The following is a 26,287-nucleotide window of genomic DNA, read 5'->3' as shown; positions in this document are numbered from 1 at the left end:
CAGGCCCCAGAAGACTACAGGACCATTCACAAGTTGCAGTACAATTTGTGCAGTCGCAGTAGGAAACCAGCTGAAAATCTGCAAGGCTTCAAGTGGTTGTAAAGACAAGTTTTTTTTTTTCTAAATAAACACACATGTTGTACTTACCTCCACTGTGCAGCTCATTTTGCACAAAGTGGCCCGAACCTGGTCTACTGGGGTCCCTTGGCGGCTGTTTCAGCTCCTCCCGCAAGAACTAACCACCTTCATGCGAGCTCTCTCGCATGGAGGTTAGTTCTTGCAGGTGCGCTTCCGTGATATGGCCGGCGGCTATAGCTGCTCACTGTATCACTCAGTCCTGCCCCCGGAGCACCGCATCATTGGATGTGATTGACAGCAGCGCAAGTCAATGGCTGCGCTGCTTTCAAGCCATTCACTCTATCCAATCGATGACCAGGCTGGGCGGCAAAGAGGGCATCGGGGGCGAGCGCAGCAGGTGAACGGGCTCTGGTAAGTAAAACGGGGGGGGGGGGGGGTCGTTATTGTCGGATGTCATTTTTACCTTAATGCATTAAGGTGAAAAACGCAAACCTTTACAACCCCTTTCACTTCCCGTTTGTTTCCCTTAGACCCCTCTTACACTGAGGGAGTTTTGCAGGCGCTAGAGCGTTAAAAATAGCACCTGCAATCTGCCCTCAAACAGCTGCTCCATTCACTCCAGTGTGAAAGCCAAAGGGCTTTCACACTGGAGTGGTTGCGCTGGCAGGGCATCAGGAAAAGTCCTGCCAGCAGCTTCTTTGAAGCATTGTGTTTACCGCTCCTCCCCATTGAACTCAATGGGGCAGCGTGGCTATAGCGCCGGCAAAACACCAATATTGCGGCGCGTTGCGGGTGGTTTTAACCCCCGCTAGCAGCTGAAATGCGCTGCAAATCCGAAAACAGCGGCCGACACTATGAGCCAACTATAGGCAAATTATATAACCCTTGTCACTTTTCCATATGTGTCCCACTGGGGAAATGTCCCTTCATTCCCTGTCCCACAGCCCAAACAGGAAGAAATCTCTGCAAATTAAGCCCCCCCCCCCCCATATCACCAGAACTTGTGTCCCCATTGGACCATGTCCTCTATTATGGTTCTGTGGACAAACCAAAAATTTGTTTGTTTTTTAGGAAAACAAACCCCACAGATGAAGTACATCTCTAAAATAAACACAAAATTCCACGTTTAGTCTATTTAAAAGCCATTACAGGAAAAAAGGATTTTTATAATGGCTTACCTGTAAAAATCCTATTTTCTTTAATTGTACATCACCGGACACAGAGCCATAGTAATTACTGTGTGGGATGTCCTAGAGCAATGCCAACTGAGGGAAGGGAGACACAACCAATGAGATCAGAGGATTTATACTGCTGCCTGCAGTACACTGCGCCCAAAGGAGACATCCTCATGTATTTTTACATCCACCAGATAGAATCTGGTAAATGTATGGATTGAAGATGAAGATGCAGCCTTGCAGAATTAAGCCATGGAGGCTTGGTGATGCACTGCCCACGAAGCACTAACAACCCTAGAGGAGTGCGCTTTGATTTCAGAGGGTAGAACTACCTCTTTAAACCAAGAGCTTGAACGATTACTTGTCAAATCCATTTAGAAAAATAGTAGATTTTGATGCGGCCTGTCCTCTTTTGGAACCTTCAGACAACACAAACTAAACATCCGTTTTCCGAATCTGAGCATTGGCCTTTAAGTAGACTGCTCTCACCACATCATGAGAATGTAGTGCTGATTTTTTCCCCCATAAAACAGGGTTCTGGAAAAATGCAAGGTAGAACATCCTAGTTTAGATAAAAACCTAATATTACCTTCGGCAAAAAGTCAGGATGAGGATGCAATACTACTATATACTTGTGAACAACAATATGGCTCTTTAAAAAGAAAGGTTATCATAATTGGCTGCTGTTTGCAGAATGCTAGCAGAGCCTTTGTTCTTGACAAAAAGTTGTCCATTTCTTTGTTGAACCTGAATGCAAACAGATCTATGTCTGGGATCCCCCATTTTTGACATGGATAGGAAGATATCAGGGTGAAGGAACCATTCTCATGGGAACAACTACTGGCAACTCAAGTAGTCCACCTGTCAATTTTCAATTCCTAGAATGAAGGCTGCAGATAGGCAAAGTACAAAAAAAAAAAAAAAAAAAAAAAAAGGTGAAGAAGAGGTTTGAATCCTAACCCAACCTCTGTTCTTACATGGGGACCCCCATGATCACTTAAATTTTTCTCTGGATCTTTAGAAATGTTTGATCTCAGAAAAAGAGGAGACAGGAACTCTTGGAAATCCAGTTTGTACCCGGGACCTATTGAAGAAGTCCCCCATTTGTCTCAACACTCTTCCTGCCAGATTCTTGAGAACTGCAGAAGAATTCACCCTATTAGATTGAACCTGACGGTGGAAGCCATCGTGACAGCTTGGAGGCTGATGCTTCTGGCACAGGAGAAGGAGCTTTAAAACAAAAATACATTTACTCCTTTTCTTAAATGGCAAAAGGGGTGCTTTCCACTAGAATTTCTTTGGAGGCATTATCCAAAACATCCCCAAATAGCCGTTTCGCTGTAAAAAGGAAGACTAGCCAGGAGCTTCTTACAAGGCGCAAGGCCTGAAGGATAGAACCTCTCATAGCAACAATTGCAAACAAAGCTACCTCCTGGGCCTGCTGAGCAGGATAACCTTGGACACCCGTTTAAACTGGTCTCTCAATGATTAAGCAGTTACTGTCAGCGCAGACACTCAATCTGCCAGAGGAAAAAAAAAAAAAAAAAAAGTTCAATAGGAATTCAACCTTTTTATTCATTGGATCCCTAAGCATTTGAGCATTGTCTATCTGGACAAGTCAAACTTATTCACAGAGGATAGAGCAGCATTAGTTGCTGGTATACCCTACATTGAATTTCCTCCACCATAGGATAAAAAGTGTGAAATCTTTTTACGAGGGAAGAGAAAAAAAAATAAAAAAAAAAAGCCCATCTGGGTGGTCTTCTCGGATACAAAAAAAATAAAAAAGCTTTTCCAGCAATGAATGGACAGGAAAAGTCATGCACAGCTTGAGGAGGCTTTAGTGAACCCAAACAAGGGTACATAAATGTGGAGCGATTATTCAGCAAGAAATTGCACCATAAAGACAGTTGCAGACATTTCATGGCCCCGGTGCTCACTCTGACCAGCCACCCCCTCTCAGGGGAGGATGGCATTTTGTAGAGATGAGTAGGCTTTCCAGAGCTTGAGGGAGACCCTTTGCTATTAATGCTCAGCCTGATGCAAATAGTAAATGCCTGCGTCACCAAACCTCTTTCATGCTCTTATGTGTCTGACAATTTCGCAGCCAGCATAAAGGGAGGTGTTTAAAAAAAAAAAAAAAAAAAAAAAAAAAACACTCCCACACCAAGCCCCACCATTGCATCACTGCCCCCCCCCCCTCCTTCAAAAACAGCTTTCCCACTCAAGCATGGGCCTCGGATCCAACGGGATCGGCTGAGGGAAGGAGGGATGGCATGGAGGAGACCTGGAAGCCACCGCCGTGTAGGGGCAGTGAAAGAAAACAGCATTGCCGATAGTTTTTAGCTCTCCCTTATAATCAGTCTCTTGAAGAGGGGAAGAGTTCAGCTCAGGTGAGGGTGTCCGGAGGAAGCAAACCCCCCCCCCCCCCCCCCCCAAACTTACCAGAGGTCTGCCTGCTAGCTGGGGGAGGAAAAAAAAAAAAGTCTGCTGCTTCTGTGACAGCGTGATCTGAGGAAAGAATGAGAAGGTACGTGCTCTATACAGCCCCCAGTGGTGACACTTAGACATGACAACATAGACAACAAGAAAAACGCCACTTGCCTTTCCCGCCACAGGGTTTTCTGTGGTAAAACCAACAGACCCAATCTTCACCCTTCACAGTGGGTTCCGTTAAACATTCAGGAACAGGGGACCCTTGGGGAACCCACAATCCTGGACCTGTAAAAATCACCCCGCCAGTAAAACTTTATGGCCTTAATACCAAAAGTACTGTATCCCGGGGTCCAGCTCTATTTAAAAAATAAATAAATAAATAAATAAAAAAAAAGTTAATCTGCTAGAAATGCACTCCTGTTACTAAAGCAAAATCCACTTTGCACTGAAAGTGCACTTGAAAGTGCAGTCGCTCTAAATCTAAAACGAGGGGAAGTTCTGCTGATTTTATCATCCAATCATGTGCAAGCTAAAGTGCTGTTTTTTTATTTTCCTTGCATGTCCCCCTCAGATCTACAGTGACTGCACTTCCAGGTTCACTTTCAGTGCAAAGTGGATTTTCGTTTAGTAAATAATCCCCAGTGTCTGTTGAATGACATCCCATAACAGTGTGAGCTGCGGCACAGTGGTGTGGTGGTTAGCACTCTCACCTAGCAGTAAGAAGGGTCACTGGTTCGAATCCCAACCATGACACTACCTGCCTTGAGTTTGCATGTTCTCCATGTGCCCGTGTGGGTTTCCTCTGGGTACTCCGGTTTCCCCCCACAATCCAACGACATGCAGGTAGGTTAATTGGCTTCTGTCCAAAATTGGCCCTAGTATATGAATGGGGACCTTAGATTGTGGGCTCCTTGAGGGTAGGGACCAAATGTGAGTGTGCAATGTACAGGGACAATTGTAGACACTCATTCACTCATGAACTGGATGGACTGGCATCTTTATTCAACCTTAGAAACTATGAGAGCTGTGCAGTGCTGTGAGCAAACAAGAGGTTAGGAGCTCATTAGATTTCTGGCAGGATCAGCAGGTACTTGCAATTTTAGTGAAAGAATACATGAGGAAATGTGAATATTTTTTTTGCCCATGAGTGCACTTTAAAACAGATAAACAGGTTCTAAATGCCTCTGAAACCACCTTATAGTCAACAGTAAAACCAGAACGGTTTATAGTATAGATAAAATCAAAAGTTTCAGATGCCTTTATTCTAACTTGCATACAGCCTTCGTTTGCACCAGTGTACGATACAGTTCTGGCACATAAGTATTACCGGTACTTCAACTACATTACAAGCACATGAATGGTTCACAGGCGGACTAAAAACACAATCCTCACCTTTTACACCTTTGCATTTTTCCATACACTCCTCCTCTCCTACATGGTTGTTCAGGTTTACTGGGCAGCCTCCATAAGTAAAGCTTGTACAGGTCTCAGTCTCTGCGTCATACCACCATCTTTTAAAATATGCCCGACATGGTCCGGTTTCACCTTTTGCAAGGCAGAAATCTGTAGTGTAGAATAAAAAAAAAAAAAAAAAAGTATATCATAAGATGCAATGCCAACCATTACAGGTGTACATCATGAGTGCACAAAACCAGCATTTCACTTCACTTGGTAGGCGTTTGCTCGAGGGCTGCATTACACACTGGCTTCATATAAATGGCATTAACCCTGGTTCACAATGATGCGGTGCAGGAGTCGCAGCAATTCCTGTGAGTTTCCTGTGCCGCATCATAATCGCTCTGTTCATGTGAACCACTGGGGGGGGTGTCATATTAACAAAATGCAGTGAGATTAGCAGAATTGAATCGCGTTGATGTGAACGCCAATGCAGTCTGAATCCAGTGCAGCAAGAAAGAAAAAAAAAAAAAAAAAATGCACCCTTTTTCCTTCTCCCCTGCCCATCCCCCCCCCCCCCCCCCCCATTACGGACCCGGACTGGCCACCCCCTTCCAGGTTTGAACTGGCCCATGTCAATGTTATGGATACTAAGACAATTGCATGCCTGCCTCACACTATGTTATTGCAGCGGGCTCGGACCCAACATGGCACCCCGGGTGGATACAGGACCTCCATTTGACTATCTGTTGCTGTACCCGGGGGCCGCTCTCCTTACGTTTGTTTGTTTCTCAGAGATTAATCGTCACACTAGTTTTGTTCCACAATGGGATCTTAGCTTGGTCCCGCAAGCCGTGTAGCTTTTGTTTTATTATTCAAGCTTGGTTTCCCTGGGCCGGTCGGCGTTGGTTCACCTACTCAGCTGCTTGGCTGGGGCGGGACCGCAACGGACGGCCTGGTGTATGTTCTACAGCATGCTTTTTAGTTCACAGTTGGACTATTGTTTTAAAAACACTGGGGTTTGTTGTGTCAGACAATGAGAGACGTATGGTGGCTTATTCACATGTGCAGAAGAGGGATGGGTTTTAGATTAATGTTTTCTATGCTGTGGGAGGTGGGAGGGGGCATTGGTTATCCAAATTATGTAGATCTTTGTTTATCTTGCAATGGGTAGTTTGAAATGCCTTACCTGGAATGTCAGGGGGATTAGGGCAAAACAGAAACACAGCGCAGTCCTGACTTATCTTAAAGCTCAGAGAGATATAGTAGTGCTGGTAGAGACACATCTTACTGGTCAACTTATGCTAATGCTTAAGAAACCCTGGGTGGACTGGGTGTATCAGGCCCCATTTTCTGCCAATTCCAGGGGGGTGGCGCTTCTGGTGTCCAAATCAGTACAGTTTTTACTCCTGTTGCTCAAATCGGACCCCCAGGGGGGGTATCTCTTCCTACATTCCAAGATCAATAGCCAAGACATCCTTCTCCTGGCTATACATGTACCCCCCCCCCCTTCCAGTTTTCTGTCCTGAATGAGGGCCTGGCATTTATGTCCCAATTCCCCACTGTTCCGGCAGTGTGGATGGGGGACTTTAATAACGTCGCACATAGGGACCTAGACAGACTTACATGAACCCATCCACCCACACAGAACCCTGGGCTCACGAGGTTTGGCAGATTCTTCCTGGAGCTTGCTCTAGTGGACTCCTGGAGGCATAGATTTCCCACAGACAGGCAATACTCCTGTTTTTCGGCATCGCATCCCACTATGTCTCGGATCGACTTTATATTCATTTCCCGCTCCCTCCTCTCTAATTTAGGTGAGGACTTGATTTCTGACCCCGACGCGGTGGCTGAGGAGTTTAGGACATTTTATGCCTCTCTGTATTCCTCAATGGCCACCGATGCCGGGGACGGAGTCGACAAACTTCTTCGAAATCTAGAGACTTACCCACGCTTGCACCGACCCAGGTAGCGCTACTGGAGGCCCCCCATTACAACTGACCACATTGCAGAGGCTATGTCCCAGCTAAATCCGTCCAAGGCCCCCGGTTCAGATGGGCTCCCTCTAGAATTTTATGCCAAATATGCTGACACCCTGACACCTAGGCTACAAGAGCTTTTCCACCATATATTTGAATCGGAAACCCTGCCCCCCTCAATGTGTGAAGTAGGGCTGCAACTAACGATTCTTTTCATAATCGATTAATTGGCCGATTATTTTTTCGATTAAATCGGATAAAAAAAAAAAAAAAAGGGGGGGGGGGGGGATATATATACGCGCGCGCGCACACACACGCACACACACACACACACACACACACACGTCCCCCCCCCCCCCAGTATAGATGACACATTCCTCCCCTCTCACATGGTGTCACTGCCCCACCTCCTCTCAGTGCTCCGCTCCCCCCTCCGGTGTCTCGGGTTTTCTCACCCCTTTATGGTGACAGCGGCTCCTCCTCGGTGTGCCGGGGTGGTGTGAGGCGGAGTCTCAGTCCGGACCCGCCACACGTGACTCGGCCGACTCCTCCAAATGGAGCGAAGGGCACCCCGAAGCCGGGAGATGGATGCACGCATGTGCAGAGCCCAACCTCCAATCACAGCAGCGCTGGAAAGCGGGGACAGAAGAAGAGGACGGGGGGGGGGGGGGGGGGGGGATGTGCGGGGACAGAAGAAGTCAGGACTTTTTAGGAAAGTTGGAGGGAAGGTGTGAAGTCTCTGAGGGCTGAACTTTATTCAATCTGCTACTTGACAAGGCAGGCTGTATGGAAAGGGTTAATGTTAGAGTAATCCCCCTCCCCCCATACACAGACCCCAGCAATGTGAGGACTGAGGAACTCATCCTGCACTATACAATAACGCTGACAGACAGCAGGGAGAACCTACCGGTAGTCCAGCCACGGGGGATGTGCTGGGACAGAAGAACTCCGTGACTCCTCCAGAATTCATTCACTTGGGCTGACAGGCTGAACGCCGCGCTGGGGGTGACGTCAGCGCGCAGCTCGCCGCCAGCTCCGAAGCTAGGCCGAAGCCGCGGTCTTTCCTAAGGCCACGGCCCGCGGATCACATGGTGCGGACCAACTAATCGATAATGAAAATCGTTGACACCGATTTTCATTATCGATAAATCGTTTCAGCCCTAGTGTGAAGTATGTATGTATATATATATATATATATATATATATATATATATATATATATATATATATATATATATATATATATATATATATATATATATATATTCCTTATCCCCAAACCTGGGAAGAATTTGGAACTCCCTGAGTCTTACAGACCAATTTCCCTACTCCAGACATCAAGATCCTGGCCAAGGTCCTGGCTATCCGCTTAAACACGGTTATTCTTGACCTCATCCACCCCGACCAGACGGGGTTCATGCCTTCCAAAAACACAGCCTACAACGAGGAGGCTCCACATGAATCTGCCGGCACAACACAATCTGATGGGATCTAGAGCGGTGGTATCTCTGGATGCGGCCAAAGCGTTTGATTCGGTGGAATGGCAAGATTTATGGAGCTGCCTACAACGCTTTGGCTTCGGGCCCCACTTTATTAAGTGGATCCGTCTTCTGTATAGCAGCCCCTGTGCCAGGATGTTGGTTAATGGGCGGGCTTCAACCCCTTTCCCTCTCTCATGGGGCACCAGGCAGGGCTGCCCCTGTCACCATTGTTGTATGCCATAGCTGTAGAACCACTCGCTGCGGCTCTCAGGGGACATCCGGGTATCAATGGACTGAAATGTGGCAACCTGGAGGAGAGGATCAGCCTGTATGCGGCGGATACAGGCCCCTCCCTCTGGGCAGCTCTTGAGACGATCCAGACATTTGGAGAGTACTCTGGGCTTAAAATTAACTGGGAGAAATCCCAGATACTGCCCATTGATATAGGTGCTCCCTCGGAAAGCGAGGCCTCTACTTCCCTTCTAAGGGTTAGCGCGATAAAGTACTTAGGCATCACAGTCACTCGTTCCCCGGAGGACTACGTCAAACTGAATATAGATCCCCAGTAACAACTATGAAAGCCAGGATTAGGACATGGGCTAAACTTCCATTGGGTGTCATGGGCCGTATAAATTTGGTAAAAATGATTATTCTCCCCGGCTTCTTGTATGTATTCTGGCATGCCCTTGTATACCTACCCCTGCGGCTGTTCAAGTCTATCGAGGCCCTGCTCAATTTCTTTGTTTGGGGCTCACATCGCCACAAAATTTCGTGGCAGGCATTAAAGGGCCCTGTCGGATTTTGCCCTGTACTATCTGGCAGCCCAAGTATCTCACCTTTACCATTTAGACAAACATGACAAGGACAGGTACCTGACACTTCTTTGCTCCCGGCGAGGCCATACGCTCACCCATCCATTTCAATTAATATTTAGGGACCATGCCTCGACGGGGTTCCAGGGCAATCGCAAGGGGCTGATTTACACTCACTGTAGAATTTGGGAGGTACTTAGGAAAAAGCTGAAACTTCCTGAGACCCATTCACATACCCCACTCTGGGATAACCCCGGTCTACGCGAATTGCGGCTACTCCCTGACTATTCAGTATGGTCCCCACACGGGATTGTATATCTTTCTGATATATACCGAGGACAGGTGCTAAAATAGTTTCAGGAGCTTAAGGAAGAGTTTGCCCTCCCGAACACAATGCACTATCGATACCTCCAGCTTCCACATGCTCTCCAGGCACAATTTACGCAGTCCCCACCTAGTGTACAGAATCTTGCCGTAGTGGATATACTACTGGGACAGGATCCACATAAACTGATTTCCAGCCTCTATACCCTCTTTAATCAGACCCCCAGCGATAGCTTTGACGGCGGATCTCAGGGGGCGTTGGGTTGGGGACGTGGGGGAGCTGGAGGACGCTCTAGAAACTGGTAAAAAGGCCTCACCTAAAAACTCTCAGACCAGTTTACACAACTGAATATTCTGCACAGAACCTACTTGACTCCAAAAACGCATAGCCAAATACAAACCCGACTACATCCCCCTTTGTCCCAGGTGTGGTAGCTCACAAAGCACCTTTTTCCATATCCTGTGGTCCTGTCCGATGATCCAACTCTACTGGTCTCACATAATACGATTCATCCATGATGAAATGGGATCACCCCTGACGTTGTGCCCTAAAAAAGGTCTATTGGGAATTTTTCCTGATCCGGACTCGGACAAGTACCATAAGATATTTTTGCACGAATCTCTTTTCATAGCTAGGCTGTTGGTAGCAAGAAAGTGGTTGCAGGCCCAGCCCCCCACACTCCAGGAGTGGATAGCTGCGATCAACAATGTGCTCCCATATAAAAAAATAACTTTATGCCCACAGGGGCTGTCAGCCCAAATATAATAAGATCTGGGATGCATGGTTGAACAATGCCGCCACGTGCAATGAGATCCCCACATAGAGGCTGAGGGGCCCCGTATATATGGCCCGGAGACTGTCAGGACCACGCTGCGAAACAATACCAAGGCAGTTTGTATTTATTCTGTATATTTAGACTTCCCCCGTTAATATGATGTCTAAAGCTTGGGAATGTAGGTTTACCCTAAAAGTTCTTAACATTAATAACTTAATAACTAATGGCTTGTTATGTTGGTAACATCTGTTCCCCCTGCCATGTACCATCTATTACCCCTGTAATACTGAATGTTACAATACTGTCTGCTGAATATTGTTTGTACGTATTGTTTTGCACCTTTTTCATGTGTGTGCAGTGCGATTTGAGCCCTACAAAATAAATGGGCTCAAATCGCATTGGCAAAGGATTGCATGTGATTTAAATAGGAATGCAGTGAGATTCCTGACCGAATCACACCAACGGGAACCTAGGGAATTTTCCCAATGAGGCCTTATATAGCATATAAGCTGCCGATTAGATACACAGTGAGGACAATGAAGTGTAGCATGTAGTAGCCGATAATTGCAATGTGCGCCAAGTTTGTTAAATCCTCAAAGCTACATGCAGTGGTCACTATTTTTTTTTTTTTTTTTTTTTTAAGAAGAGTTACACATCTTGCAAGTTAAACAGAGTGAGGTCAGAGAGGGGAGACAATCGTGATCGTCTAACCGGTCTACTGTAGCCACTCATTTTCCTCCAAAACTGGCCAACAGCATTGGCATGCACATAATCTGGCAGAAAATGGATGAAAACGAGCACCTGTCATCCTACGTCTAGGAGTACTTAAGGCAGAAGTTTTTTTTTTTTTAATCTTAATGCATTCTATGCACCAAGATATAAAAAAAAATAAAAAATAAAAAAAAATAAAACACACGCGTGTAGCAGCCCCCCCCCCCCAAAATTACTTACCTGGGTCTCTCTTCAGAAGGGTCACGAGTGTCTTAGGAGTGTCCTGGACTGCTGACAGACACCAGCAGCGTCATTGGCTCCCACGGCTGTCAGTTAGCCAATCAGGGAAGAGGGACGGGGCAAGGGCTCTGTGTCTAAATGGAGCTGTGACTCATTGGGGGCATTCAACAAGAGGGAAGAGGGACACGAAGAGGAGGATCCAGGCTGCTCTGTGCAAAACCATCTGCACAGAGGTGGTAAGTATAAGTGGTTAAAGTGTGACTAAACCCTGGGATTCACTATAACTGGCCTCCCACAGAACATGGAAATACAATTTTAGCAAATATAAAATGCTAAATACCTTTTCTCATCAACAGTATATAGCAGTCCTGTGACGAGGAAAGGGGGGGGGAGAGAAAGGAGGGGACCACACACACCAAACTTAGAACATCTGGGGGCACTCAGCACATGCCATCAGATGGATTGGGGACAGTGGAAGGGGAGCATCAGAGAAGACAGGATATTTTTTTTACACAATACGGAGGATTAACCCTGTGGGAAGTTTAAAGTGGTTGTAAACCCTTGTTTACAACTTTATGTTACAGGTGAGCCTATATTAAGGCTGATCTGTAGCCAACAAGGATATCTCCTAAACCTGCACGGTTTAGGAGATATCCCTGTATTTGCATGTGCCGATGTCATGCGGCACATGCGCACTTAAGAAAACTGAATCAATGGCGCTATATGCCGTTTGCTTCAGTTGCACTGTGCCGTTCCCGCGCACATGCGCGGAGTGACGTCATTGTGGCTCCGGCTAATCACAGCACCGGAGCCAGGATACCCGGAAGTCACTCTGGAACAGCATGTCAGTGGTCAGAGTGGGAGACGTGGACCGATGCAGGGGCTTCGATCTGAGGGAACCAATACATAATTAGCTAGTATGCTATGCATACTAGCCAATTATGCCTTTGTTTTGCAGGGTTTTTTGTTTTCATGCCGAGTGTTTTCTGTAAAGCATGCTTGTTAAAGAGGAAGTATTTTACTGTTGTGGGTTTAGAAACACTTTAAAACCTCAAAATTATCGGACAAAGGTTTTAGAGACTGTTCTTTAGGGTAAAGTATGGCACGGCAAAAACTTAGATGGGAAATTGTGTCATACTTTCAAATATACATTATGAACCTAAAATAAGCACCAGACAATACATGACAGTTTTCATCTAAAATGCCAAAGAAAAAAGGACCTTGGTATTTATGATGCAAATAAATGTTCTGCTTCACTAGAGCCTGGAATGTATACAGTACGTCGTTTAGTGTAATCAAATAAGGAACTAACTATAAAGTGGCTACAAGTAACAGCAACACCACAGCAACTGTAGATTACTGTAAATTGCACACAAACAGGCCTGACAGGTTTACACTCTTGTCCTAAAGAGATCATTACACTCATGCTGGGAAAAGCCAAGAAATTAATGCATTTGGGTCAGGAGGAGGTTAAACTTTTATCCCCAGCACTTTCTGCTCCAGAAACGCTTTAAGATGGGGTTCCATTTATGCGCTACAACTTTCCAAACAAAAGTTTTGGTTGCCATTTTGTTTTAATGGCACAAGGTTAGCTCACTTCTGACTAATTAATGAAGAAGGTAAAACTGTATGTACGGCTGGCAAGAGAACAGCAGATGATACCTCTGAGGCTTTGAGAAGGGATGGAAAGACAGTGACACCTGCTCATCCTTGAACAATGCAGTGCAATTAACAGACTAGCAACCACTTCCTTGTCTTCTCTAGAAATGTAGATCGGACGTGTAAAGCCGACTTTCCAGTTTGTCATATAGTCTTCGTGATAAACAGTAGATTGGTCCCAAGGCTGGGCTCACACTGGCACAACATACGCTCAGACACTGGGAGCACATGTCACATGACGTGTGCAAATCAATGTTTACCTATGAGAGCTGTCTTACCTGGTCCGACACAAGTCAGACGGACTTTGGAACCTACTTAAGCCCAAAGTAGGATCCTTGTCCTAACCATCAGACATGATTACAGCAGCAGCAAAAGGAATTTATGTCACACTGGAATGGTTTTGATTTGTCATTTGATCAGTCGTACTATCTCAAAGTCAGAGCAAAATCTTATGTTGTTCATTCAAGTCGGATGAAAGGAGGATCGATGTAGGACTGATGTCACAGGGCAAAGTAGGATGACAGTCATACAACAGTCATGTCGTACCAGTGTGAACCCAGCCTAAATGACTTATGCCGGCTCACCCATGATTCCTGCTGAACCGATGGAAATTTGATTCACCTGTGGCCCTGTTGGGACAATCAGAGTTGACTTCAAACCTACAAGGCCCCTTTCACACATGCAGACACTATGTCCGTATTTCATCCATCCGTTTGCAGATGACATACGGACATACATGCATTCCTATGGGATAGCGGGTGTCTGCGGATAAACATCCGCTATCGTCCGCCTCCGCTATTGTCCGATTCTGCAGACGGAGGAAAATCCTATTTTTCCATCCGTCTGCAGAGCAGATCAGATGAACATCCGATCCCCCATAGAGGAGAGCAGAGAGCTGACAGGGCGGTCCCTGCACAGTGTGCAGAGACCGCCCTGTCCACCGCTGGCTCAGCGGGTACAACGGAGCGATGCCCGCTGAGCAAGCGGATCATTACTGATCCGTCCCGTGTGAAAGGGGCCTAACTCAGGAGCTGGATGAAAAAAAAAACAAAAAAAAAAAACAGTCAGCTGAACAGTGACTGCAGCCAATCAGATGTAGTCATTGTTCAGGCATTCTGGCAGCTGTGGGAGCAGCAGCTGTCCAACTACAATAGCCAGCAAGAGAGATTCCTCCATCTATAAAGTTATTGATCCTAAGGTGTATGGACGGTATTTCCTCATCCATGCATTTGAAGGCTGAATAGTAAAAGAATCAGACTGCTTGCAGCACCCTGTGGATGAGTTGTACAACCTAGAGAAAGAGAGCAGAACTATGGCTGTTGCCCGCTGCAAACAGAACTTTTCATTCACACACCAAAACTAAACAGTTTCTTTGGAGACAATCCCAGTTTTGAAAGTTAAGACTTACGTTAAAGTGACTGTCAAGAATAGGGTTGCACCGATACCACTTCAAAACCAAGTATTTTTTTCCATAAGTACTTGCCAATACCAATACTTTTGTTTTTAATGTCATGCAACAGTGGCACAAATGACTTGTGGACAGGGACTAAGGACAGATTCCCCAGTCCCTTTCTCAGAAGCCTTAGCTGCAGTGAAGATGAACTGAGAAATTGAGAGGAGCCGCTGTCTCAGTTAACAATGCTCAGTTATGAATGGACAGAGACAGTGCTCACCGACTGTCAATGAAAAAAAAGGAAGGAGCCAGTAAATTACAGATTTACCAGCTCCATCCTGAAAGATGAAAGATGGGGGGGGGGGGGGGGGAGATAAAATAAATAAAAATGGGTGCAGCGGATGGGGGCAGGGGTGTTAAAAATCCCTGATCTCCCTTTATAGATTTCAATAAAGCAGCTGAAAGAAACAAAGAAAGAAAGGGGGGGGGGGGGGGTGTAGAGTAGAGGTTGACCGATATGGGTTTTTCTCTGGCCGATACCGATATTTAGAAATCATGGCGGCCGATGGCCGATATATGATGCCGATTTTTTTGGGCCGATATGCAAGGCCGATTTTTTATTTTATTTTTTATTTTTTTTATCCCCCTTCATCTCATAAAACCTAACAGACACCTTTCCCACTGGGGCGTTTTTTTTAAGGCGCTTTTGGGCTAAAAATAGCGCCTGTAAAGTGCCTGCAAAACGGCTCCCCTGCAGTCTGTGTGAAAGACAGAGTGCTTTCACACTGAGGCGATGCAAGCAGCACATTTGGAGTGGTGTATACCGCTTCTCCACCACTCCTGCCCATTGATATTAATGGGCAACACTGCCCAAGCGCATGCAATGCGATTTGGCAGCGGTGCTTCACGGGCGCATTTAACCTCTTCAGCCGCTAGCTAGGATTATATGCGCCCCACTAGCAGCCGAATAGCACCGCTAAAATGATGGTAAAGCACTGCTAAAACTAGCAACATTTTACCATCAACGTCTGCCCGCTCCAGTGTGCAAGCAGCCTATAAAATAAAAACAAGTACTCAAAACTTTTGGACGGGAAAAAAAATGGACTAACTTTACTGTTTTTTTTTTTTTTTTTTAATCATTTAGTGTATTTTTTCTCCCCCCCCCCCCCCCCAAAAATGCATTTGAAAGACCTCTGCGCAAATGCCGTGTGACATAAAATGTTGCAACAACCGCTATTTTATTCCCTAGGATCTCTGCTAAAAAATATATATACTTTTTGGGGGGTCTAAGTGATTTTCTGGCAGAAAATACTGGATTTTTACTTGTAAGCAACAAGTGTCAGAAAAGATTTAGTCTTTAAATGGTTAAACTGAGAACTTCTACACACAGAGATGACTTCATTCATTCAAGTGTAAACATTGTATCTTTCTGTTCTTTTCTTGGCAGGCTGCCCAGAGAGGAGGAAAGACGTTTCTATGACGACTCAGGCAACTTACACTGTCATTTCCAAGTCCCGCTGTTCTAAATCAGCCTTTTTATCAGCTCAATCGGCCGATGCCGATTAATTAAAAAATGGCAAATATCGGTCGACCTCTAGTGTAGAGAAAGAAGCAGTCAGCTGCTTTACTGAAATCTATAGGAGGAAGATTGGTGCTTGTAACCCCCCCACCACCACACAGATCATCCCTGATCTTCCAGGCATCAGATCAGATTAGGCATCGGAGCATGTAAATACAAATGCTTGGTATCAGTACAACCCTAGTCGAGAATAAATGAATGCTAGTAAAGACATAATACCACCCATTAGTGCTATTCACATTCCCAAATGAAATCGGTGGAATTAAAGAGATCTAGGATCGCTGTGTCCTGACAGCTGATCACAGATTAGGGTAAAAAGCCAATCACAGTGGCTCTTTACCATGTGATCAGCTGTGCCTAAATCGAACAGGATCAGTGTAAACAGGATTTACCTGTGAGGAGAGCTGGTAAGTGGCAATCCAAACAGGGCACATCTACACCGATTATCGGGACACTGATCAGTGCTGCCTCATTACTACATTGGTGGACCTTTGTTTAGCAAAAAACAAAACCCAGTCATGATTAAATACCACCAAAAGAAAGCTCTGTCTATGATAAAAATATTGTTGCATGACCGCGCAGTTGCCAAAGTGTGACACTACTGAAAGCTGAAAATTGGCCTGAGTGGGAACTAGGAAGGGGGTGAAAGTGGCCAGTAGGTAAACCAAACACTTCATATTTCTGATGTGGCTTCTGTACCATGTACTTTTATAGAAAAGTATCCTGTTCTTTGTATTGCTTCCTTTGTAAACCGGCCAGTCCCTCTGCTTTCCCATTAAAAACTGACCACGCGAAACAGATCACACCATGGTCAATTCTCTGGCTATGCTTGGAGCTCAACCTGCTCTCCTCCAATGATCAGACTTGTCCTGACACCCTTTCCTGCAAAGCCATTCACTGGGAAGATCAGTGTACTGCTGCTTCTTCCCCCAGCTTTTATGCAGAGGGGAAAAAAATAAAATATAAAAAAACAAAAAAAAAACACATTCTAAAATACATTATATCTATACACAATTGTTTTGCCTTTCATTTCTATTTAAAAGAAAATGGGTTGTTTTAGGCTCCATTTACACCTAGGCAATTTGAATTGCAGGCAAAATCATTGAGATGCTGCCACAATTCCAAATCACGGGACGCGTTTACGATGTCATTACCAATGTGATTTTGGCACTATGAAACTCACTGCAATCATGGAAAAATCACTACACTGTCGCCCAAAAGAAGCTCCTGTTCCTTTTTGAGCAACAAGCTTTGCGTATGTCCATTTATCACGGCAAAAATAAAACAAATGCACTACGATTGGGGTGCTATTAAGAAGTAACGGCATCGCAAACGTGTTCTGCAATTTGGAATCGTGGGCAGAAAGACGATTCCACCTATGAGTGAATAAAGCCTTACAGGATGATGGTTTACAATTACTTTAATCCTGACCCCACATACATACTGCATTATATAATAAAGTGTTGTGTCTTTTCCTGACTTTATTGGTCCACTTAACTCTTATGGTTGACTCTTCTAGCCTTATGACATTTCCATGTTTGTTTTTTCACCTGTGCAGGCGTTTTGTTTAGTTCAGTTTGTTGCCCTGCCTACGGTACATAATAACCCATTATACACCAACACACCCAGCACCTTTTCTACTGAAAGAATTTATACACCTGAGTTTTATGGATTTATAGACCTTGGGTATTCACCATTTACACATGCCCACACCAGTACCTGAACATATCAGCTAAAGTTCGAATCGCAAAAAACAAACACACACACACACACACACACACACACACACACCTTACAGAAAAATATAAAAGTTGTAGGACAGGCCTATACGGATCTTCCTAAAATCTAGTATGGACAAGGCCTGCAGGAAAGTGCAAGTAAAATGTTGAAGCTGATGTTTAACCATTAAAAAACTCCCTTTTGCACATCTTATCAAGTGATAAATTACAAGCCTTACTCTGCCCAGGGCCTCACAGTGTTTAAAAGGGATTGTAAAGTCTTGTTTTAAGAAAAAAAAAAAAAAAAAAAAAAAAAAAAAACACGGGAAACAAACATGTTATACTTACCTTCTCTGTGTAGTTGGTTTTGCACAGAGCAGCCCAGAGCCACCTCTTCTCGGGTCCCTCCTTCCTGTCGGGTACCCCCACAGCAAGCAGCTTGCTATAGGGGCACTAGAGCAGAGTCACAGCTCTGTGTGTTCATTCAGACATGGAGCTGCAGCACGACCCCGCCCCCTCTCTTCCAAATAGTTGATAGCAGCAGGAGCAAATGGCGGCGTTACCGTGTCTCAGCCAATCAGGGAGGAGAGTCCCGGACAGCTAACACACTTGTGTGAACATCGCTGGAGAGAGATGGGGCTGTCCACACCAAGCAGGAGAACACATGGTATAGTCAGTTCTCTAGCCATTTGTTTACAAACTCTATTTGGTACAAAGAAATAAAGATTTGTGTTTAACATTCCCAAACTGGAGCTGAAAAATACTTTAACGAACCAGCTCCAAGGTTGGCTGTATACACTGCTCTATTTATAGAAGCGCACAAGGTGCATTGTTCCGTTAAGCAAACGCATGGAATTCAGTAATGGAAAATAAACCAATACATAGTATAAAGCCTAATTAGGCTACCCAAAACCTTTGGCATCCGTAAGCCCCATACACACTATCAGATTTTCTGATGAGTTTTTCCTTCAGATTTACCAAAACCATATAATATGGGAGGTCAAACCTTAGGAGTTTCAATATGTATGTAATCAGGCAGGCCCTTGCACTACATGGTTTTGGTAAATCTGAAGGAAAAACTCAACAGAAAAACTGATAGTGTGTATGGGGCATAAGAAGCACACGGCTCCCTAAACCACTGTGATCTCAGACTTGGTAAATCAGTGGTTATGCTCTATAGCAAACATCCAAAAATACCCACACAGCCATTTTTTCACTGTTCCAGGAGCTGCCACACCATTCCATCAATGACCAAAATTGTCCTGCCTTTCTCATCTCTCCATTGGTCAGTGAGGCTGCCCATCACACTTGGCAGTCAATCAGCAGACACCAAGGTGAGACCAAACATGAAATCTCTGGTTGAACATACAAGCTCGCACTTGGATGTGCCCACTATGCAGTCTGCTGGCTAATTTCATAAAACATGTATTCAATCTATTGAATAAGTATTGGTTTTGGTAAAAGGTCATCAAAGTCTGCTTGTCCTCAGTCTAAAACAAAGGGAACAGAAACTGACAATTCCTGCTAGGATTATCTACATCACAATCTCAGGTGAGGAAGAAGCAGCACATGGATTTCACCAAAACTCAGTTCCAGCTGAAATAAAATTCTGATCCCATGGTACAGATAAATAAATTCACAGTGTAGGACACATCTACAAAGCATGGAGGAATATTATACTATAGGGATTCATAAAAAATAATGGGAAATACTACTGTAAATCGAGTGTAGCATTTTACACTGCATACATTCCATTTCCCATATCTCTCAATGCAACACAGATTGCAAAAAGGGGAGTTATAACCCCTCTTTACTCCATCCAAAAAGAAAGGAGAAATAAAAAGAAAAACAAAATCTGCCTTTGGCTAACAGCATGGCATGTCCCTGTTCACCGAACCAGGTCCGAATTTTTACCCGAATTGGAACCAAATACGTACCAGACCCTTTACAAATGTGGACCACGGTCGCTCCCGAGCTGTGTGAATCAGCTCCATTGAGAGACGGGGGCACACACTCCTGTCATGCGAATTGGATGCGGGAAAATCCACATCCAATTCACATATATTGGAACCCAGCCTTAGTTCATAGGCTCCTTCAGATGTAGGAGGATTAGAAAACAGCAGCAAGCAAAATCTCTCTTCATAACCACTTGACCTCCGGAAGATTTACGGTCATGAAAGGCTGTACCCAAATAAAAAATTATGTCATTTTCTCAGGGTGGATTTTATTTAAATCAAGTAGATTTAAATCACTAGTAAAAAGGCTTGATTTAAATTAAGGTTGCACAGATTTTTTTATTTTTTATTTCTCCCCCCCCCAAATGAAAAGGGTGGAGGTTTGAGATATGAGGAACATCAAAACGGACCAGACAACTCTGGGTACTATTACAGCAGTCTGCCAACAATGGCATGTGTATTTGTGGTTGGACATTGTCTTCCCCAATTATGGTATATAGAAAATATCATTCCATCGATTCCAGTTACATTCTTCACATACAGGTTTTTGTAAGTTGCGGCTGGAATTGCCTTGTGTAATATAAAGCTTGCTATACATTTCTAATTATCAGATGAATTATTGTCAGATACATACAACACAACATTACAGCCTATAAATGCATAGCAAACTTTTTTAGCCAATCAGCATCCGCTTAATATATCTACACGAAAGCAAAGGATGCACAGTTGCAGTAAGTGTGTGGTCATTGTGCAACCATGTCTATTGTTCCCACATGATTCAGAGGTTCGGCAGGGACATGGAATATCTGCACCAAATATCTAGTTATTGGAAATGGAGCTGTTGGTAGCCAGGCTCAACCCATAGGTATTCTGTCATGTTGGAATAACTTTGCTATTACGGTACTTCTAAATACACAACAGGAGTCATGCTGTAAACCTGCAGTTATCACACTTCCTCCTCCGGGGTCACCACATTTCCTGGATCTGGCTTAAAGCAAATATGTCAATATCCAACACAGTTCCTCTCATCCTTAGTACTGGTGTTATATTCCTCAATGCTTCCCACTGCATTCATGTAGCCCTCTGATCTTGGCCTTCCACTATGACCCTCCAAGAAAACTTCAAACCAAGTAGGGTGCATTAAAACTGTATCCAAAAGTCCTTTTTTGGTTTTGGATAGTGTGGTGAGGAGTTGACATGCAAACGTTTTTTTTTATTGCATTACATCCATGCCGGGTGGATTCACCCACATTGTTCTGGAAACCACTGTCATCAGGACTGAAGAAAGAGGGAAGAGAGAAAGCGGAGTATGCTTGTTCAGGGACAAGCATATTAAACTCACTGGGGAGATTTTCATTCATTTCCTGTTGTGCCTACAGAACGGGAAGTGAAGGGAGATCCCTTACAATGGCATACAGATGGCAAAAAAATAAAAATAAATAAAAAGGCAGCACAGTTGTGTAGTGGTTAGCGCACTCACCTAGCAGTAAGAAGGTCGCTGGTTCAAATCCCAACCACGACACTACCTGCCTGGAGTTTGCATGTTCTCCCTGTGCAGGTTTCCTCTGGGTACTCCGGTTTCCTCCCACACGCCAAAGACATGCAGGTAGATTAATTGGCTTCTGTCCAAAAATAGGCCCTAGTATATGAATGGGGACCTTGGATTGTGGGCTCCTTGAGGGTAGGGACTGATGTGAGTGTGCAATGTACAGGGATAGGGACAATTGTAGACACTCAGGTTGAATAGACACCAGTCCATCCAGTTCAACCTAACTATGAAACACACACACAAAAAACAGACATGGGTTTCTAACCATTCCCTATTCCTATATTTTTTAAATAAACATGGGGGGGGGGGGGAATTGTGCAATTAGTGACCTCCTAAAAAATGCTAGTCATCTGGCTGTGCCCCCCCAATGACTTCATTACTCTGGCTTTCCTAATCCGTTGCTTGCTCTGGGTCAGGGACTCCGTAGTACTGAAGCAAAAGTAAATGCATGACAGACAGAAAAGAAGCATTTTCAGAAAAAGCAGCCAGCATCATCAGTCTTCATTTTCACTTTTAGGAATGATTTCAACGAATGGCTAACAATAGAACTCTCCCCAGCTTGTAGGCAGTGTGGATCCAAAGCTCTCCAACACACAGAAATCAAGATCTGTAGGATCAGGCTCTACCCTGACAAAACTGGAAGGATCTGGCCAGTAACAATTGTGATTGTGCTAAGGTTTTATTGAATTAGAATGGAAATCTTACAACTGGGGACACTGGAAGGTGATATTGCCTCCTCACTTCCTGTTTTAACCCTAAAAGCACAGCATTGCTGCATTTGGCAGCGTTTCTGCCCACTGAACGCAACAGGGGGTATAATTTTTGCTGCCACCACAAAGTATTTAATCTGTGGCACGTGTAAAGTCCCTCTCTAGCCACTGTGTTATTAGGTTAAGAGGATGGTAACACCTTACCTGCCAGTATGAATGTGTTTTTTCTTCCTTTGCCTAGGGCCAGTTCACACCACATGCTGTCCTGTGCATTTTTTTTCTGCAGTAAATGCATGGAAAGTAGGTTACATGGTTTCCAATGGCACAGTTCACACCAGTACAGTCAGTTCCAGAAATAAAAACTGACATGGCGCAGATCGCTGTGGATACTGCAGCGATCTTTCATCAGAAAGTGGGAGCAAATACCTGTATTAGACAGGTATCCCCTCCCCCCTGAAAAGTGCCAAATGTGACATCGGAAGTTCCATTTTTGGGTGGAACTCCACTTTAAAACCACCTCCCTACTGCCATATTGTTAAAAAAAAAAAAAAAAAAAAAAAAAAAAAAATGTAAAAAACGACCATACCCTTCTCCTATAAAACATAGCAAATAAAAATGCCAGGGCAGTACGCACCCACCTCCAAATAACCCTTTTCAGAAAGTAAACACTCCAAGGTGATCTCATTGGTTGGCACAATGTTTTAGAAGTGAAGAAACATGCTGGTATTGAGGTGGATCTGATCATGGAGTCTGGTAATGGTGCGCCAGGTACAGCGCAGCATTGAATAGGCTGTACACAGTGGGGTAATGGAGATGAAGGGGTTAGTGTTTGGATGTGCAGGATAAGGGGAGGCCAAGGGTTAACATACAGGTCACATATAGACAGGATACAGATCTACATTAAACATGACAATTCAGTTCACTTCTATGAACGGCACATCAGCCGCCCAAGGGCAATTTCTTTACAAGTTACACTTCAGAAATTGGTGACCATCTCTGCAAGTTTTTTTTTTTTTTTTTTTTTTTTTAATTGTGGTCTCTTGTATAGTAAAAATATAAAATCCAGTGGTATTTAAAAGAATTAGAGGATTTTTTCCCTTGAGATCAATACTTACCTAGCTGGATGCAGCATCGGTGCAATGCATCTGATCCCTGGAGCCTCTACACTGAGAAATGAGCGAACACCGCCGATCACTCGGTTTTTAGAGCTCTGTGAGCAGAGAGCTGCAGACTATCAGTCACAGCTCATCCTCCTCGCTCATTGGAGCACTGGGCTGTGGAGGGGGCAGGGAGCAGCCTGCTCAGGCTGTCAGCGGCTCGCTGAGAGCAGGAGCCGGGTATGAGTCCAGGCACCTGGCAAATCCAGACTTAATTGTCGGGACGACACTGTGCCTGGACTGATACCTGTGATGTCAGCAGAGAGCGGACTTCAGCCCACACTGTGGAAAACGGGTCACAGGAGTGCAGAACGAACTGCACTCCTGTGATCCATAGAGGTACAGCCAAACCAGCTTTGGCTGGACTTCTTCTTTGAATAGCACCAAAAGAAAGCCCTGTTAAAATAAATATTATAATATATGTATTTGGGGTACAGTACTGCAGAGTAATTGTCACTATCAGAGCACTGAAAAATGTCCTGGTAATAAATGGGTATAGACAGGATGTTACTCGAGTGATATAACACACAAACAACGTTACATTTCGGAATTTTAGAACGAAACCATGTATCATGCAACATCACTGTGTTGAGAGGCCCAGGCCTCAGATTCAGGGATGAGGGAGGATGGGCGCTATACTCTGGCCTGCATAACACTCATTTTTAGTCGGGTTGGCACCTTTAGGCCTGTGGGCAATATGGATTACTGAACAGAAAAAAAATGTAATATATATATATATATATATATATATATATATATATATATATATATATATATATATATATATATATATATATATATATATATATATATCACGGGAGGAGGTTGGTTTCTGTCTAGCGCGCACCCCCCCCCACATCTAGGTTGACTGATCGGTGTAAACAATATCTATATACTTATTTCAGCCTGCTGCAGTCCAGCCAGCTCTCCTGCGTCAGAGCGCCAACAATGGATGGACATTGAAGCCTATAGGTGATGTCACCGCTCCAGGCATTCCCAACTGTTGAGCGCTTCCTCCTCTCCCCTGCAGATGCCGCTGACTGACACAGGGAATGAAGTGACCGGACTGGCTCAGGGTAAAAATAAGTATATACAACTTTTTTAAACAGGTTAGCATAGGTGTTAGGAGGGAGCATTTTTTGACTAGTTAGAATTCCAAGCTAAACCTACTTCAATGCAATCTGATTTCCCTGTCAGTTCTTCAGGGAGATCTGAATGGAAGCTCAATTTTAGTATATGGGCAGGTGAATGAAATGGACATGTGCCTGTCAAGTCATTTATGTCCGAAAAGGGGGAAAAAGAAAAAAAAAAAAAAAAAAAAAGGGAAAGGGGGGAAATGGAAAAGAAAAGTTTTGCTTTTAAGTTTGTTTTTGTTTTTTTTTGGGGGGGGGGGGGGGATCTAAAATGTGACAGAGTGGAGGTGGGTTAAAAAGAAAAAAAAAAGTTTCTCCCCATAGACCTAACATGGGGGTCCAGATTCAGGCTGGAGAGAAAACCCAAATGGTCAATTAGCTCCGTTGTCCTCCGATTCAGTGAGGAATCTGTTCATGGATCCCCTGCTGACCAGAACAGCCACCAGCCATGTGAAGAGGACCATCAATACAGACTACGAAGTGGTCTGAGCCATTAGGCTTAGCCAAGTCACACATTAATCAATTTTCTTGGGTAGCAGGAAAGAAAAAAGTCACTCCATGCCCTCATCACAGTCAGTAGGAATGCCTCCCTGCTATTGTATTCTGGGGGGCACAGGGACCCTTTCTGATCCACCACAATACAATGATTACTGATAGTGGCTGTAGCCACTGGTGGCAATTGCACGCAGAAAAATCAAACAGGCTGGTTGTACCCAAGTCAATCAATGGATGGTACAATCAGCCTGCCCATAGATGGATCAATATTTGGCAGGTCCCTACTGAACCAGCTGAATTTCGAACCATTGTATGGCCGGCTTTAAAGTGTATTTAAAGTTAATGTGGATGGGTATTGTGGTGGATCTAAGAGGGGAGTTCCCTCATTCCAGGGAGATTTCTGCTCATTTCCTGTTGTGTCAGCAGGGCAGGAAGTAAAATCTCACATGGGAACCCAGAAAAAAAAAAAAGGGGGGGGTGTACAGGTTTAACCAATCCCTAGGCTATCCACATTTTTTTACATCTCTTTTGCCTCTCTCTGGCGTCATTACCTTCCTGCCTGGGCTGGGCCCCCGCGTCCACTCTGCGGTAGGACCTGGTCCCCTCCTGGGCGGTCAGTTCGCACATGTTGAACCCTTTGACGCTGCAGCGGATGAGATGACACGTCCCATTGGACAGCACGGCCAGGTCACAGGTGGACATCCCGCAGCACTGCCTCCAGCAGGCATCGTCAGACTCCACATTCTCCGCTTGTACAACTTTCACCCCGAAGGCAGCGGGGGCCTCCACATCCACCAGACCGAAGCCTTCCACCACCTCAAAGCCCTCACATGGCAAGTCTGGGTCTGCCAGGGCCAAGGGGAGCAGGAAGAGGAGGAACCCGCGGAGCCAGGCCGCCATTGCTGAGATATCCGCGTAGGCGGTGATTAGTCGGTGACGTCACTCGCTGGGCACGCTGCTGTAAAGCGGACGCTCCCCTCGCTGTGCTGACTCTGGGGGACTATACCGTGCGCTACTTGCCACTCGGCTGAGTCTCTCACCCCCTCTACGGTTCTACGTATTACAGAACAGGTAACCCGCTCTTCTGTCCTCACAGTCACCTCGTTCGTGTCACTAGCGAGTCTGCAAGTAACTCGACCAGACTTCTGTGTTTCCTCAATAAGTACCGCCCCCTTTACGTCACCACAGGTAAATGAACAACGGGTGCGCCCTTCTGTCCCGCCTCCTTCATGTCGTCCCACAGGTAAATAAAGAGCGGACACGCCTTTCTCTCCTTCCTATCCCGACCCACCCCGTACGTCAACACAGGTAACCTAGTTAGCGGGCACCGCCTTTCTCGCCTCCCACTCCCCGCCCAGCTGCTGTGCAGGTAAGGTGGGCGGGGTCACCGCATTGTTTTCCTGTTTATCTCACACTCTTCAGCCTTCTCCCCCCTCCCCCGCTTCCGGTCTGAGAACAGGTTTCAGGAGGTTGGAGGGGGGTGTTGGTTTCAGTGTCCTAGCAGGGATGTCATTAGTCATCAGGCGGCACAC

The 26,287-nt window shown here is 45.1% G+C and overlaps 1 protein-coding gene across 1 annotated transcript in view; it reads right to left on the bottom strand.

The window, feature by feature from the left end:
• The window catches only part of LOC143934574 (kunitz-type protease inhibitor 2-like), a 37,098-nt gene extending 11,141 nt beyond the window's left edge, over nt 1–25,957 (bottom strand). The window contains exons 1-2 of the mRNA XM_077458349.1: nt 25,307–25,957; nt 5,082–5,252 (exon numbers count right to left, since the gene is read on the bottom strand). Of these exons, the coding sequence (XP_077314475.1) occupies nt 5,082–5,252; nt 25,307–25,655 (520 nt within the window). The 5' untranslated portion in view covers nt 25,656–25,957. The remainder of the gene's footprint in view (nt 1–5,081; nt 5,253–25,306) is intronic.
• Nucleotides 25,958–26,287: the final 330 nt, after the last annotated feature.

Source organism: Lithobates pipiens, unplaced genomic scaffold, assembly GCF_037356315.1.
Source record: "Lithobates pipiens isolate NorthernLeopardFrog02 unplaced genomic scaffold, aLitPip1_a1.2 Scaffold_1, whole genome shotgun sequence".
Taxonomy (NCBI): domain Eukaryota; kingdom Metazoa; phylum Chordata; class Amphibia; order Anura; family Ranidae; genus Lithobates; species Lithobates pipiens.
This window is presented reverse-complemented; position numbering and strand designations above follow the sequence as displayed.